We start from the raw sequence: 16,861 nt of genomic DNA, 5'->3' as shown, positions 1-16,861 counted from the left end.
TGTTACACATCCCCCTCTGTGCTTGACAAGAGAAGATACGCATTGGCTACAGCGACCGGCAAGCAGATTTGGTCTGTTTGCTCAATCTGTCACAGTTGTGCTCTTAGATGTGGTGGCTCCGGGTCCAAAGGCAGAGAACAGAGAGAAAGCTAAAGCTGGTGAGCCAAAGGGGACAAAGAAAAAAGCAAGAGAGTGGCGCACCTTTGTTCTCCTTGGTCAGCTTGTCAGCCATGTCCCAGTGCTCGTAGCTCCGCAGGACGTTGTTGGTGATGTTGACGTGGCTGGCAGCCATGTGGTGGATGCGCTGGGGGATGGTGATGGTCCCCGCCGAGGAGGAGCCGGCGGTGCCCGTGGTGCTCCCAGCAGAGCTGACGGGGGACGGGCTCAGGGACATGGGCGATGGTGTTTCTGTGCTCCTGCGAGAGGGAAAGCGAGAGTGAGTCCCCCTCGCACGCCCCACTTCACTGCCATCCTAAGTGCACTTCAAAAGTTAACTCTGCACCCCAATCAGGGGATAATGTGCAGTGGTATCTCCTGATTTTATGAGAAAGGAGAGCATATAAACTGGGGATGACTGAAAATAAGAAGGGATTTAATTTTCCCTTTAAATGAACCTGTTATTTAAAAAAAAAAAAATCTATCACAAAAATAGAGCAATCTTTCAGAGAAAGAAGCATCTCATAGCTGTAATGATTTTTCTACCTGCTGCCAGAAGCTGCAATGGCAGTTAGAAAACACTCAATGTGCAATATTGGCTTATTATCAAAGTATTTTCTGGGAACAACAATGACAGTTTGCTCCAAAAACAGTCACCACAATAAGTAAAGAGCAAGTCTTAAAAGCACCCTGCTGAGCAGTATTAGGTCCTGAGGGTACTGTAGGATTATGAATATCTCTATAGGATTCTTTAAGGCCATGGAGATTTGTTCTAATTGCCTACAGTTTCATCTGCACAGTTCTGTACAAAGCAGTGTTTTAAGTTACCTACTTAGTGTGGCACTAATGTTCTAATATAGATTTTCCTTTAATTCTAACACCAGCAATTAGGAATCACCTGCTGGCTGCAGGCAGTGCTGCGGTCAGCACAGCAAGCTCTTGGTTAGAGCTGTGCAGTGCTGAACCCTCACAAAACAGCTATTCTCTTTGAAAATTTATAGAATCATGGAATTGTTCAGGTTGGAAAATACCTTTAAGATTATTGAGTCCAACCACTAACACAGCACTGCCAAGTCCACCACTAACCCATGTCCCCGAGTGCCACATCTACATATCTCATATCTTTTGAATATCTCCAAGAATGGTGGCTCAATCTCTTCCCTGGGCAGCCTATTCCAGTGTTTGACGACCCTTTTGGTGAAGGAAATTATTCCTAAACCTCCCCTGGTGCAACTTGTGGCCATTTCCTCTTGTCCTATCGCTTGTTATGTGGGAGAAGTAATAAAAGCTACCCTTCATCAGATCAACACTCCCACCCAACTTGGTGTTATCCACAAACTGACTAAGGGTGCCCTTGATCCCTTCGTCCAGCTCATCGATAAAGATATGAAATAGGACTGGCCCCCTGGGGAACACCACTGGTGACCAGCTCCAGCTGGATGTAACTCCATTTGGAACCACTTACCTAAACAAAAGCATTCTATTTGCTGTGGAATACACTTGAGATGCAGGGCTGCAGGACAGACTGCCACCATGGCACAGCCTTGGGCTGAAAGGCATCGATGGTAACAGCTTTTGCTGTAGGTTTTCTAGCAGTGCCCTGCTATTACCTGTGCTCAACAACAGGCTCCTGTGATATATTCTTTTTCCAGAGCTAGAGACCACGTTGATTTGGCAGACAGTAGCTTTTAACACAGTTTATGTGTTAGAGTTTAAGCACATCCTAATGCACAAATGTTTTACTTTAAGTCTCAAAACATCCTGGTTATCTGACGTGCCACAGTGTCTTTAATGCACAGGAGAGCTGAACTATACTAGATTAGGTCTGGGAGCTGTTAAAAATGATAAGTATCTGAGGATACCAAGAGTATTTTGTTAGAGCCACTTAGAACAAGCTGACGCACTTCTGCCAAATAAAGCACATTGTTCACTGGATTTTCCCTGTTGTGCACAGCCATTATTACTGTGGTGAGTCTACTAAATCTCTGTATTTTGTGCTCTCTGTTGCTAGAGGTGGGAAACATTTCTGTAATGAAACCAGGGAAAATTTGTTTCATTGCCAGCCTGGAACCCAGGCCAACTTTGTAGAGGTTCACAACCCTTTCAAACAAGAGTAGGCAGAAATTCCAGTAAGGCCAAATGAGAATTTTGATGTTTTGAGATCCTGAGGACACTACAATTCATGGCAATGGATCAAGTTTTGCTTGGTTAAAAAAAAAATAATATTTGAGACTGCCCCACTGTTTCCCTGTTCCGCACCAGGCTGCTGATCCATCTCCATACCTCTGTGGTGTGTGAATTCTCTACCCATCTGGTACAAATTTGCAGGGGAATAAGAGGAAACTGTAGAGTGAGTAGCACTGGGGAAGGCAGAGCACGTGCTGCCAGGGGCAGCACCAGGCCTGTGACAAACTGGGGGGCCATCAGGAGACACTTGAGATATACAGCCACTCTGAGCCAGCCGGAGAGCTTTTCTTCTGAGACTCCACACAGGGGGGATAGAAGAGCTGAGTGTGGACTGTGGTCACAGGTCACAGGTGTCACAATAACGCTGTTATAACACGGCCTTGTCATGTTCAGTTATTCTCACATGTCAAGTGCTTCCTTCTCTGAATAAAAGACAGAGATGTGCTCTTTCAGAGCTTTGCTTCCTTATCTCCAAAGTTAGTGGGAAGAGACTGATCAGCTGGGTGTTACATTAGAACTGATGCTGACCTGAAGGCTGGGTTTCCGCTGCCTACTTTGTGGCCAGACAAGAATTTTCTCCTCCAGTCAAAACCCACTTATTCTAAATCCTGAACACCCAACAGCTCCTTTAAAGAGCGAGGGAGGTGTCATCACCTGCAGAGCACACACTTCATCCTGACTATTATAGGACAGGAATAAAAGGATAACTTCTGCTTCATGAAATGTGTATGTACAAGCCACTTCTTAAGAAAAGAGATGCAATGCTCCAGTGGTCTATTTCATCACTAAAACTTTAGGTAAACGTTTATGTATTTTTACTGCAATACAAGGTTTCACTGACATTTAAATGCCTCAAAAAACTGGCACATAATGAATAATTTAATTTAGTATTGCTTTTCCAGTGTTAAAATATATTTTCAGCTTTTATTTAAAGGTGATTTTGTATTTCATCACTTTAGTTTGTTTTATAATCTATACTTAAATATCTATATACACACATATTCAAAATAACTGTATATTTGGGGTGTATATGTTTATATACATACACCACAAAACATTTTGAATTACCTAAGACAATATTTTCCTTTAAGCAATATGTTGTAATTCTTGGTTTTGTACTGCTTGAAAACGAAGTCTGCTTGAAAACTTCAATTCTTTGTGTGCTAAACTTCAACCCCTTCTACAGTTTTATTCTGTTGTTTCCTTGGCATGTCTAATAGTCATTTCTTCTGAACTACCAGAAAGAGACCATTAACAACAATCATTTTCACCTAGAATTGAGCCCATGCAACTCAAGATGGAAAAAAAGTTCAAGTCCTTCACCTTTGTTTTACCTGTATCTCTGTGATACAGGAGGAAGGAACAGGAAGATGTGTCAGGTGGCAACAGAGATTGCAAGATAAAGGCAAGGTTGCAGCAGCAATGCACCTTCATTGAACAGCAGATCATAACTGAATTACCCTGACTTCATATCTGAGGTGAGGGTGTTTTAACGTTAGTATAAAGTCACTGATAATTGGCTGACTAAGTGCCTTCACATTTTCACCACTATTATACCTTCAGTTTTATTAAACAGCACTTACCATATATCAGTGAAATATTCATTGGTCTTTCATTGCTGAACGAATCATTGAAAAATCATTGCAATGAAGGTTAACTTTACTTTGCCTTCCTAAAATGACACGGTACTTGCTAGCTAATTAACAGCTATTTTTATGGCCTTCATTTGGCTTGAGAAGCAAACTGTCAAAGAATTCAGCACAGACCCACCACAGCTGAATTTAGACTTAAGGGGGCTTTGCACAGATGAAGGTGTGTTTCAGCTCTTCCTTCCCAATCACAGTGGATGGCTCACACGGGTACCTGATTTAGTCTGGTGGGAGCCCCTCACCCCCACAAGCCCAGGGCAGCCGTACGATCAATTCTGTAGGCAAAAAGAACATTTTCTACCTAAAACATACTTCAAAGACACCTGTAGCTCCCAAAACGCTGATCCCATGGCCTGTCCTTTGCCTTCAGAGGCACAAAAACATTTCCCCCCATTTTTGGAACCATTTGTTCCCAGACAAAAGTACTCAGCAGAAAATACTCACTTTCCATTGCCGCCCCAAGGTGAGGGGGCCTGTGAGGCTTTTGAAGAGTTCTGTAAGTACAAAACCAAAATGTAAATACAGGTGATGCAAGCACATGAATACTGATGACAGAAGCCTCAACACTCCCCATTTTCACTGCAAGAGCTACAGTGCATAGAGCAGAACAGCTCTGCACATCGGTCCCATAATTAAGTGGCTGGTGGATGATTGGTGGGTTCCAACCAGTAGCTTGAAAGTCACTTGATGAAAGAGGGAATAAGTTCCAGTAAAAGCAGATGTAGGTCACGAAGAAGTGGTTTAATTACCACTGAAACTTATTCTACAAAGTAAGTTCTTGAGAGTGCAAATGACTGCTTATCATTAGGGGGACCTTCAATATTTTAATAAGGAACAAAAAGAATTTGGCTTGATGCCTTAATGAAATTAATCCCTCCCAAATTGCTAGGGAAGGTGGCTTGGGATTCAGATAGTAGTATAAATAACATTTCTAGTAAGGATCTGCTTGAATGCCCTTGTTTTTATGTATTTTAGTTGCACAAATTGACTTTCCTTACCTGCTTACTCATTCTGCCTTTCACGTCTGTGTAGCACCTTGTAAAACCCTGTACAAAAAGATTGCCGAGCAACAATAAAGCCCAGGTTTTTCCAGACTTGCTCAGACTGAGTGGTTATTTTATTTTCCATACAAAGTGGTAGTATCAGGGCTGAGGCTATCTACGTGTGCTCTCTGAAAATAATCACTCAGCTGCCTTTCTAGAAGTCAGCACACACAGTGAGAATTCAATCAAATTTTACAAGTTCTCTGCACAGTATTACCATTATTACAACGCTCATCCACTTACTGTAATCACTATTTTGCATGGGAGGCACAGAGATTCAGTGGAGCCCAGAGCCCACCCTTGACTTCTAAAACACAGCAAACAACCCAACAGTCCTGTCCAAAGCAGCAGACACTGTCAAACCATGACACTGGCCTGGCCCGTGTGTTCTGCACAGCACATATGTAATGGATATTTTTGCCACCTGCTCATATATAGGAAGGAGGGAGATCCTAAACTGCCCTGGAAAGTTTTCAGAGATGAAGAAGCAGCTTTGATGTTAGGTTCTGTTGTCTGGGGATTGTTCCCAACATTACCTGGAGACAAATTATAGGTCTGTCAAGATTAAGACTAGATCTCAATTGGAGTCAGTCATTTGATGATAAAAATATTTAGCAAAAGTATTTCAATGACTATTGACAACACATTTTCAAAAACATAAAAATCTTCCTCAAACTTTCAGGGGAAATACCTCAGAGGATGTCACTTTTTCTAATCTGGAAAGGTTTGATTTCAATTTTAAAAATTTATCACTTTAGTTATATTTTACTTCAAGTTGTCTCTAAATTTCAAAATTGCTTACATGCTTTACGGTTATTTTCTGTATTTCAATGTCAAAAATATCAACTTGAAGTTTTCAATTGGAAATTAATGAGTACCAGTTCTGTCCACAAATGGTTTCAATTTGGACAAAGTGGCATTTGTTAGGAAAAATATGGAAAACAATTCAGCCAAAAAGTTCCTCTCCAGCTCTGCTGTAAACAGTGGGCTGCTTTTCACAGTTAAAACTGTGTAAAATTCTGAATAACAACTCTATTCAAACACTTAATCTCTTTCATTTGTATTACAGATTCTCTCTAGTGAACACAGAGAACATGGTGCAGCAATACAAAACTAACATGTAGTTAATAGCTCCCATTCTTTTCTTTTCTCCTCCTGTGCCTTTATTACAAAACATATAATCTGTACATATAATCTGTACACACTCAAACACTACTTCTAGGAAATGAGTTACAGTGCCCATAGCACACACATTTGCTGAAACACTCAGCTTCAACTGGATGCCTAAAATAGCATTTCTGATTTATTTTATTACATTTAACATTTTTTTCTCTTATTTTAATTTACATTAAAAGACATTTTCTCTGTGTGGATGCAGTAAAATGGTCTTATGCTGGGAGTATTAATATATTCTCTGTTGTACCTATTTGCACAGCTAGACAAGTAAAGTGGCTTTAAGGCAAAACAATCCCCCCTGCATACCCTTCTTTTTTTTTTTTTATCATTACTTTCTGCAGAAAAAGTTTATCAAAACTATTTGTCTAATAATCCTTTTTTTTTTTTTTAAAGAGAAAATCTACATTCATCCTGGATAAAATGTGAAGTGGGTGGAACACATTTCATGAAAATGCTGAGGTTACAAATGTGTCTAGTTCAAATTTAATTTGTTTTGCAAATCCCTGGCTGAAAACTCCATGAACACAACAGAGGCACTACTAATGGTGGCAAAGAGACTCCATTTAAGCACAAGACCAGGAGTAACATTACTGAAGTTGCAGAGATACACACACAGAAAACACATGGGAAGTCAGGACTATGGTTGCTTGCATGATAGTACTGGAGTTTTACAGCAGAAGGACCATTTTATCACCATTTACATGAAAATATTAAAACTGCAGTGTTAGAGGTTTTACTGGTTTGCAGTACCAATATATGTCAAAGCTTGGAACAAATTCACAGCGGCTGAAAACACCAACAAAAAAAGACTGATGGGCTGACAAGACAGTATAATTACCTAATTATAGAATAATATGTAGTAATAAAGTACAAGAATTAATGTGTGCTTCAAACAGCATTAACCAGTAAAATGTAAATATCAAAACCTTGGCAGAGCTGAAGGAAGATTCTATTTCTCTCTTAATCTAGCAACAGTGAGGATTTGTCATTCTTACACTGGGTAAACAACATTTGACAAGGTAAAACAAAACATCCCCAAGTCATGACAATCAGATCTCCACTCAACTTAAGGTAAAGGGAAACCTTCAAGATGTAGATAAGGCAATTTGAAGTTCCACAGGAATAAAAGGAGAAATCTCTGAGACTGCAATAAGCTTCAGCAAACCTCACTGAATTGAAAATCTAAACTTAACTAACTACAGCCTAAATAATTGCTTTATTATGGTTCATTGGGGGTCATTTCATAATCGCTTCCACACTGAAACCTTGAAAGAATCAGGTTCCTTTTTAGAAACTTGCATAAACATTACATGGTGTTGAGAATAATGTTATTTTAGTAGAATTACTGAGTATGGTCCTTTGAATCAAGTGACTAATCCAAAAATCCCCTAAATCACTTCTGTCCTCACTCCCTGGCAGCCATCCTGCCTGCATTTCCCCAGGGAGAGGTTAAATGTGGGACTTTTAAGTCACACACTCATACTTGTGAGAGCTCTCGGTGCTGGTATGAATTTCATTTCATATCAATAAATTAAACAGAATAAAGATTACCTTAAAATATTCCATCAGAGATCTGGAGTACTTCATAGCATGGTCCTTCTTTAGTTTAAACATTCTCAAGTAGAGAAGTGATAAGCATCGGTAGCTGTGGTAATTAGGAAAGGATTATGTTAATTCCATTGCTTAATGAAACCTATAAACTGTAAAAAAAAAAAAAAAAGCTGACCTATATTTTGTAATTTCTGTTCTAAGGTTAAATTTTGAAACACAAGCAAATGGAGAAAGAAAAAAAAAAGTGGTCAAAAGCATTAATATCCCATCTTGATAAGAGTATAAATTAGAAGAATAAATGTTTAGTCAGCTGCTGAAGAAATCCATTAGTTATCCTTTAATAGTTTAATGGAAAACAAGAATAATGATCTTCTGTAAGCTGCTTAAGTAATTCAGTACTTTTAAAGTCCTCCTTAAGATTTTAGCTGCTTCTCTCATTGTCACAAAGGGACTTACCATAAAACTGCTAATTTCTTGTCCCCTTCTGTGGCAGAAGAGCCTGTGAAATTCTTGAGTCTCATTGCATACCTTGTCAGAAAGGTGAGGAGAGAAGAAATTGAGAGTTAAGATGTTTCCAAGCATACTAGTAACACTGAAAAATAACAGCCACTCATAGACGCTCTTCTCCAACCGCAACAGTTAATGGTCACAGTGTTCTGTAACGATGAGATCAATGTAAAATTCAACAGAAAGCACCACTTAAAATCTGGAGGGCTAAAGTAAATCACCAACCAATTTTCTGGGCCAACAAGGTGAACTATTCTTGGATATATTAATGATATTATATCCAGCCAACTAGGCTGAGTCCTGCAAACATTTGTGATGAGTGTTGGACAGAAGCATAAGATCTTGGCCCTCTATGTACTGAGGCGTAAAGTAATGTATAATAAGATTTTACATATAATACTTTGGGCTTGAATAATATCTTGAAAATCCTTCTCTTCAAAGCTTTTAATATATTTTATATAGAAAATGGTTTTAAATACAGGAAAGGTCACGTTCACAACTTTTTTAATTCATGGGTTCATTAATTTATGAGTCTTGTGTAACTGGTCTTCCCTCTCTATTTAATTGCTGCTGTCCAGCATTTGGATGATCAAAGATTGAGTATTCCTACCTCCCCTGTCTTTTTTTGCTTTAACTGAGCATACTCCATTCCATGCATTTAGTCTCTTGAAAATCAATTCATCGCATAAAATCATTGTTCTGAGCCCTAATGCAATTTCACAGGTACTTGTGTTAGAATAAGTAATAGGGTTCAGCGTTGCGTAAGAAAGTTTTAAGGTATCCAGGCAGTCTTGATGAGTCCTCATTTACAGGGAGGTAATGGAGTGCAGGCAGGCTGTGCTGCTCTGGCTCTGCCTTCTCCCACCACCCCCATCATCAGCACCCAGCTCCCAGCTGTAAACACACCACCTGATGTGCTTCCTGTCCTATCTCACCTGCTCCTTGGTATTGTTGTTCTAGTCAAACTGAAGGAATCTCATCAAACACAAAGATATGTGTCTCTTTGGGATTTTCAGCGTTAAGTTAGGGATTTTAAAATTACCATTAACTTAAAACACATTTGACAGTCAGATCTCTGATATTCCCAATCTTTTTGATGCTCCACTTGCTTTCACAAATAGGTGTCTGATGCAGATACTCATGACAGACACAGCTAATGCAAAAGGGGAAAACTAAGTCTCTGACAAAGGGAGGAGTAAAAGTGAGAAAAATCTCCTTCTATTTGTTATCTCACAGTAAAAATCTATGTCAACATTAGCAGCCACAGTGAGAAAGAGGCTTGGCACAACTGCATACTTGGTTTGTACATTCAGCACACACTGTAGCCCACAGGAATTATACCTTTTTCCATGGAGTTTACTGAGCCTGTACCTGCTCACCTGGGCAATCGCTTTTTGTCCACGTCTGACCACTGACAGCAATTAAATAAGCAAATCAGTCTCACTGGCTGCTACAAGATGCTGCATGCAACAGTTGGTATATTAAGCTCTACCTTTAGTGGTAGATGGTGGCATTGATCTCACCTGACTTTAGCTATTTAGATATTGGAGGTCTAATATAACAAAGTTCTCCAGTTTCTTCCATAGCCAAAAAGCAGTTCCAAGAGCAGTTCAGGTGCTGCTGCTTCCATGCCAAGGTTTATCTATCATGTAGCCTGCAGCAGGACTGTGCCAGGAGCAGCAAGGCAGCGGGGCTGTGTACGCCGAGGAGTGCCAGCCGCTCCAACACACAGCCATGCACTCAGCTGACTCCACCCAGCACCAGCACTGCAGGGGACCTGCAGGTATTGCCCATTTGTGAGGGACTCCTGGAGCTGCCATTCTCTGACTGAAGTGGTGCATGTGTTATGACTCCCGGCTGAAAAAGATTTTTGGTCCGTGAACTCTGAACGAACTGCTGGACGGAGGGGAAACATTTTCAACTGTGCTGTGTGGTTTTCTTAAAAAACAAAAGCAGGCTACTATGAAAAAGCACTGCCTTTTAATACCATTTATCCTGGCATGCAACTGCAATTGTGTAGTTCAGGACACACAGTACTGAACTGTCCCCTGTCAGCGTGCAGGACAAGTTTTGGCACAGCAGAGCAGTGGTAGGCTGCTCCTTTTCTAGGTCCTCTGCTCCCCAGGGTTTAACATGGATCAAGTGTTGAGTGAACATAATTTTTTTCTTGAGTGATCTCTTTAGATTTTCTTCTTCTCTTTATGAAGTGTGGAATGCAAAAACATGTTTTTAAATATTTAACAGGCATATTATTTACCTGAGAGTAAGAGCTTCTTAAGATTTGATACATTTTATTATGCAAATACCTACTTGCTCAAAACGTAAAACATGCATTATCTTGGCAGTCCCTAATAGCTAATCTGGCATGTTAAAAAACCACTGTTGTCATATTAGAAACCAAATATTTAGGGCCTGATTTGCCTCCTTTTTTTTCTCTTGTGCAAACTTCCAGTAATTACACTGACATTAATGGGGATATTCCCAGCATACACTGGGGAAAGCAAAGGTGCATCACAGTGCAGAGGAAAAATCCTGTTGTTCTATTTACAGGTAAATTTAATCCTGCTTGATTTCACTTTGATAATTTGCTCAAGTAAAGCAAATAAGCCCTTAGTTACTCAGGAGACCATTATTTCTACGGAGCCAACACTGAAACAGATATAAGGAATAGTAGCAGATTTTAAAGTAATAATTCAGACATTTTATTAGTAAGTAAAGGCTCTCTCATCCATATTCTAGCCTATGAGTCTACAAAACTGTATTAAAATTAATTCAGCTGTTTCACATTCCTTTAACATTAAAAATACACTGTTTTCAATACAATACATATGGAAGCTTCCTCTCTGACTATGATCTTATGTCCCAAATTTCAGCTTTTTTCTTTTTTTTTTTTAACAGCCAAGTTATAAAGCTCTAAAACCAGGGTTTGTAATAGAAATCCTGATAGACTCCCTTTAATGTTTTGAATTATAAAACTACACCTTTTAAAAGACAAGTGTCATTGCCAAACAGTGAAATTACTATACTTTACTTCCACCCACTACATTTCAATTTTAATTTTATGAATATTGCAAATTATAACACTCACATTATAACCTCTAAAGGGGATAATTTATAAAAGCAGTGTCCATCAATTATAAATTTTCCATGACATTAATAAAATGGCAAGAACTAATTATGATGACTTCTGAGATGAAGATGCCTTGGACAAATCATTAATACGTCGAAATGGTATTTTTTAAAACATAGCAGGTTCTAATTATGACTGAAATGAGATGATGAAAATGATCACAGAAAGGACATTAACCTGATGAGTTCCACAGTCTCTGAGTACATGGTGTATGGAGATTTAGCTTCTAATGGATCTCGCTCCATAGCGTTCCCGCACTCGATGAAGGAGAGGGCAGCATCAGCATAATTCACGGCTTTACCGAACTTCTCCAGCTGAAATGGGAATGACACCGTCAAGAAAATCCTTCAGCTTTAATTTCTAGGTAGGCAGATCATCATACAAAGGAACACTAGCATTAGGATGAAAGCAAAGCGACACTAGTAATTAAGAATGATTTCATACAGTAATTAAGGCAGGGCCTAATTTTTTACCAGATCTTTTCAGGCAGTATGTGGCTGGATGCTCCACAGAGGAAAGTCAATGTTATGTCCACTGACATGCATGGATTTACACAGGCAAGGAGAGGCACTAAGCGTGTTTGAACACATCCACATCACCCCTTGATAGATGAACTAAGTTTGAATGTCACTATGCAAGGGTTAAGTAACAACTCCATGGCATTTGTCTGATGTCATACTCTGTGTTAACTGTTGATCAAAAAAAAAATCTCATCACTTATGTGATGACTGAAAGAGCAGGGGGGAAAAAAGGGAGACAATATAGCACTGCTAAATATTTCATTTTACTAGGATTTTATTGCAAAAGGTTTTAGCCCTCATAATGGTTGTGATTAAACTGACTTAGACATACTGATTTCTTTTTTTATGTGTAATGAATATTATATATGACATTTTTATAGTACGTATTTTATAATAGTATTTAACATTTTCAGTTTTTGATAGCTGGATGTAAGAATTCTACTAATGTGGCATTTGATATAGGAGATCCAATATACTTTAAATAATTTAAAAATTTCCTTCTATGTCTCTATCAAAATATTTTTGATGCATCCGCATATGTTTCTGTTCCCAAAACTGAAGCCTATTTTAGCAACATATTAAGCATAACACTTATTATTGGCCCAAGATAACAGTATATTTGTCTTTATGGCTCCTTCTAAACCATCCCTATAGCTAGTTCCCTCTGCACACCTTTAATTTCAAGTTCTGGTCTTGTGCATTGATTACATACAAAGCCTTTGTATAATTGTTAGGTATTAACTGAATGATCAGAAAAGGGGAATGTTTCTGACTGCTTTCTGTCTATTCCAATGGCTGCTTCTCAGCATATTCTTCAAATTCCTTTTTTCACTTTGAAAGAATTTCCTTTCATTTTGGAAGACAAAAAGCCTTCCAAAGATGACTTTTTGTGGTATGAAAAACGAATCTGGCTGCAAGCAGATTTAGTGCAGACACAGAGTTCAAGCCAGAAATGGGATCCGATCCTGTGGAGTAGGTGGAATGACTCCAGCTCATCACATCTCAGTTGGGAACACAGTCAGGTCTCCAAGATCTCTTCCATAAGGTACAGTCAGTTGCCACTGCAGCAGCCCACCCAGATTAGTTGATCCCTTACTGCAGCCCCAGACAAGGAGAGGTTTCCATGGGGTTGCTCTCGTAAGACATGAAATGTCCTGCCCTTCACCAGAAATCTATTTTCCGTACAAGCTCAGGAACAGCATTGCCACAAATCTCATTAACATTTGCTGACACATTTTGAGGTCACATGCATTATCTTTCCAGCCACTGCAACACATCTTTCAATGCTGCCTGTGCTTTGTCATGTCAGCACCAAGTAACCAGCAGCAATTGTTTCCATAGGACAAGTAACACTAGGGATCGCACAGCAAATGTGTTACACGCAGATAACTTGTGTGCAGCTGCATTGGGTGGGGAAAAAAAAAAAAAGTTGAGATCTAACTAGCAGAAAAAAAAAGCAGATTCTTTGTTCATGGATATTTATGTCTGCCAACAAGTTGATTGCAGTGGATGGGCTCACAGACCCACCAGGGCACTCTGGGGTGTCAAACTGCGTGCGACAGGCACGGCCTGCCCGCAGGCAGCAGTGGGATGTGCTGTGCCTGCTCCTCTTAGTTCTGCTTGAGAAACACCCCTGATTCTGAAAGGCACAAGCAAAGGGAAGAGGACAGGAGACAGGTCAACACTTTCTGAGTGTGTCAGGCTGTGGAGGGAGCTGGCACGTTGAGATCATCGGGAGCCTGAGCCTGTAAATATTTGCTTGTGTGGAGCAGGTATCCCTGTGCCAGAACCATGTGTATTTTGTTTAAAGGTCACCCAGCTGTGGGAGGTGTTGTCAGCCTGCTCCTGCCAGCCTTTCCTGCCTGAGCTCTGCCGAGCCAGGCTGGAAGCCATCAGGCCACCTCCTGTAAACGGGCACGTCGGGAGGGATGACTGTCACCTTACTGACAGTCAGAGCAGGCTGCCAAAAACCTGAACCTGCCTCTCACAGAACACACACTTGGAAACACTGTGCCCCAACCCAAAGGGAGCCCAGAGAGCTGAAGCAGGCAGCTTGACATGTTAGCTCTCGCTGACAGCAGAGGGAGAGCCATTTCTTTTTTGTTTGGTTGGTTTGCTTTTTAAAAACATAGCATGTGATTGTTTTGGGTTTGGTTTTTTTTTTAGACAACACTGGTTCCCAAGCCTAAAATCTCTAATGTGGAATGACAGAATATGCATGCAAAATCCCCACAAAAATAAAGTGAGAGGTGAATGATCACCCAGTTCCTTTTCAGTTGTAATTTTGAGGGGGCAAAGAGGTGGCCACGCTCCATTTTAGACATCTTACTTAAACTAAGTAGAAGAGCCAAGTTCCACTAAATCTGCCTAAATGAGTTGTTGTTTTGCACCTTATGTACCTTATAGGAGCAAAGTACCTACCTACAAAGCAAATGTCTATTAAAGGTACTTCAGGGCTGGCAAAAGTTCAGATTGAACAAACTCTGACAGAATATAATCTGCCAGACTATGCAGTTTTATCAAAATCAAAACACCTTGCAGAATTGGGCCAATCTTATTGGAATTTCATGTGGAGTAAAATTAGAGAAAAAGCTTTCCCAGCACTGAACTCCCTCATTGCAAGGTTTTTTGGGAAGGCTTTCTCTACCAACCTAACAGCGTGCATTAAAATGAATGTACTACATAAAAATGAATGGTTGCAAATTTTAAACAATTGGATTGGAAATAGCAGTTTTACCACATGACAATGGGGTGGGAAGGTGATTTGCTTGTCCTGACTTTCTGCTATGGAATATTTCAACACTTCTGCTTTAGGCCCAAAGTGAAGAGGAGCAACAAATTTCAAATACACATCAACTTTCATGAAATTATCTTGCATCCTTCACAAACAGCATGATTGTTGCTCCTCCTTGGATGAAACACCAGCTATTGTAAGGAGCTTCTTTTTTTTGGGAACAAATACTTAAAGGCTAGGAATGGTGTTCAGGGTTTGCCTTGTGCACAGTGGGTTTATGGAGCACAGTCTGAGGCATACTTTATGCCCAGCAGCAGGGTTCCCCTTGGTTTTAGAACACGTGCAGAATGTCCATTTTTGTAATACTGAGTTCCACAGTGGACAGGAACAAAAAACTCCAGTGATAACCTACCAATGCATCTGCTTTATGCTTCAGCTTCTTAGCCTCTTGCATGTAATAATCCGCATTGTGAAGCCTAAAGAGACAAAATCAATTAATTCAAGTCTTTGCTTTCATACACTTGGACAAATATTGTTTAAAAAATTTGCTGACTGCTTTCAAGAACAAGTTTGACACATACACCCACTTATCTCTTTAAATCTTAACCTGATATCAATCTGAAGCTGCTGTATGCAAAGATATGATGGGTGACCAGAATGTAAAATAAGTAGCTGTAGAAACTGGCCACCCAAAGGACCCATTAATGTGTGCTGAACAGAGGAAAAGGAAAAATATTTTAAACTAATTAAGTATAAGAAGTTTCCATTAGAGGAGCTAAACTAAAAAGATGAAGAAGAATTACCGTGAACCAACATTCATGATCTGAAAACATTTATCAACAGAGTCTTCATTAATCAGTGACAACAGTTCATTTGTGAAGATTAAAACTGTGTATGCCTTTGTGCAGCACTATCCACACAGGTGCCCAAGAAACTCTCTTTCCCTGGGAGCTCTGCTTGCAAGGAAATCCCAGCTACAGAACATGCAGCTAGCACAGAGTCAATAAAACTTACACATCATCAAATGTTATTTTGGGTCTTCTGGGCTCAGAATTCCCATTGGAAAGTGTTGGCATTGCAGACCAGATGTCTGGTTCTAGATGGCTGGTGTCAAGAAGAGTGTTGGCTGTTGGTGTATTGTGAGATTCTTCCTCCTAGAAAACACAGGACTGTTATTCACAGTTCAAACAAACACCTTCCAACAATTTCAGTGCTCACATCCACACCCACACCCCCAAATGAAAACAAAAGCCCTTCAAACAAACAAAAGGCTAAGACACAAAGTAGCACTCACAGATACCCAACTACATCCAGGTTACCTCACCAAAACATCCTTCCATTCTTCATAACATGAGTCTAACATGTTAATTAGGAAGCATGACTACACTCCGGAGTCCTCCCCTGAATTCAATAATTTACACTTTTAGGTGTAATTTTTAAGTTGATATCACAATGTTACCAACTAGAGACACTGGTTAAAGCAAGGGTGAGGAAATATAATGCAGGAGGGCTGGAGGTAAACTCAATTTCCTTCAAGGTGTATCACTAACATAACATTTTTTCTTTATTATTGGGAGCTAACTGTTAAGGTGACTGAAGAGTCAGCTTGGATTTCATCAGGGAACAATTCCCACACTCTTGCTACAGAGAGAAGAATGGAAAGCAGAAGTCAGGAGTTGTGACTTTGATTAAAACCATCAGCATAGCAGAAGCATTTAAATCAGGCAATTGCAACTTGCAAGGTTGGTCCACAACCAGATAAACTAAATTACAGACGAACCAATGAACTAGGGAAAGAATTTTAGGGGAAATTTATTTGGAGAAAACTATTTAGAGGAAAAATATTTCATGTATCAAGGTAATAGATTAACCAAGGATAAATCTGACTAGAGATGCTGGGATGAGAGGAAGAGGCCCTGCTGTTTACATAGCATTGTTTATATGCTGACATATGCAGTTCATTTTGGCATTGATTTCAGTTGAAGGCGTGTGTATTATTGTCGCAGCTTGAAGTGACACAATGATATCAGAAAGCAACAGGGATGAATGAATAAGGTGAAGCGATTTGTCACCTATGATCCAATGCAGCTTGTGAGTTTTACTATTACAGTGCAGGGTAACAACCTCTCACAAAGTGGTGAACTGTGAAAAATGGGGCTGTGCATGTCCTTTTCTGTGGCAGAATTCTCTTCTTGTCTTTTAATCTT

General features: G+C 39.8%; 1 protein-coding gene across 1 annotated transcript in view; it reads right to left on the bottom strand.

Moving 5' to 3' along the window:
- The window catches only part of LOC108496919 (AF4/FMR2 family member 2-like), a gene marked incomplete at its 5' end in the record, with an annotated part of 95,463 nt that overhangs the window by 13,566 nt on the left and 65,036 nt on the right, over positions 1–16,861 (bottom strand). Inside the window, 8 exons of the mRNA XM_017814100.1 lie at positions 202–416; positions 4,437–4,486; positions 4,991–5,038; positions 7,763–7,856; positions 8,219–8,290; positions 11,577–11,713; positions 15,067–15,130; positions 15,669–15,808. Of these exons, the coding sequence (XP_017669589.1) occupies positions 202–416; positions 4,437–4,486; positions 4,991–5,038; positions 7,763–7,856; positions 8,219–8,290; positions 11,577–11,713; positions 15,067–15,130; positions 15,669–15,808 (820 nt within the window). The remainder of the gene's footprint in view (positions 1–201; positions 417–4,436; positions 4,487–4,990; positions 5,039–7,762; positions 7,857–8,218; positions 8,291–11,576; positions 11,714–15,066; positions 15,131–15,668; positions 15,809–16,861) is intronic.

Source organism: Lepidothrix coronata, unplaced genomic scaffold (genome assembly GCF_001604755.1).
Source record: "Lepidothrix coronata isolate B3197 unplaced genomic scaffold, Lepidothrix_coronata-1.0 Scaffold2, whole genome shotgun sequence".
In the NCBI taxonomy this organism is placed as follows: Eukaryota; Metazoa; Chordata; class Aves; order Passeriformes; family Pipridae; genus Lepidothrix; species Lepidothrix coronata.
This window is presented reverse-complemented; position numbering and strand designations above follow the sequence as displayed.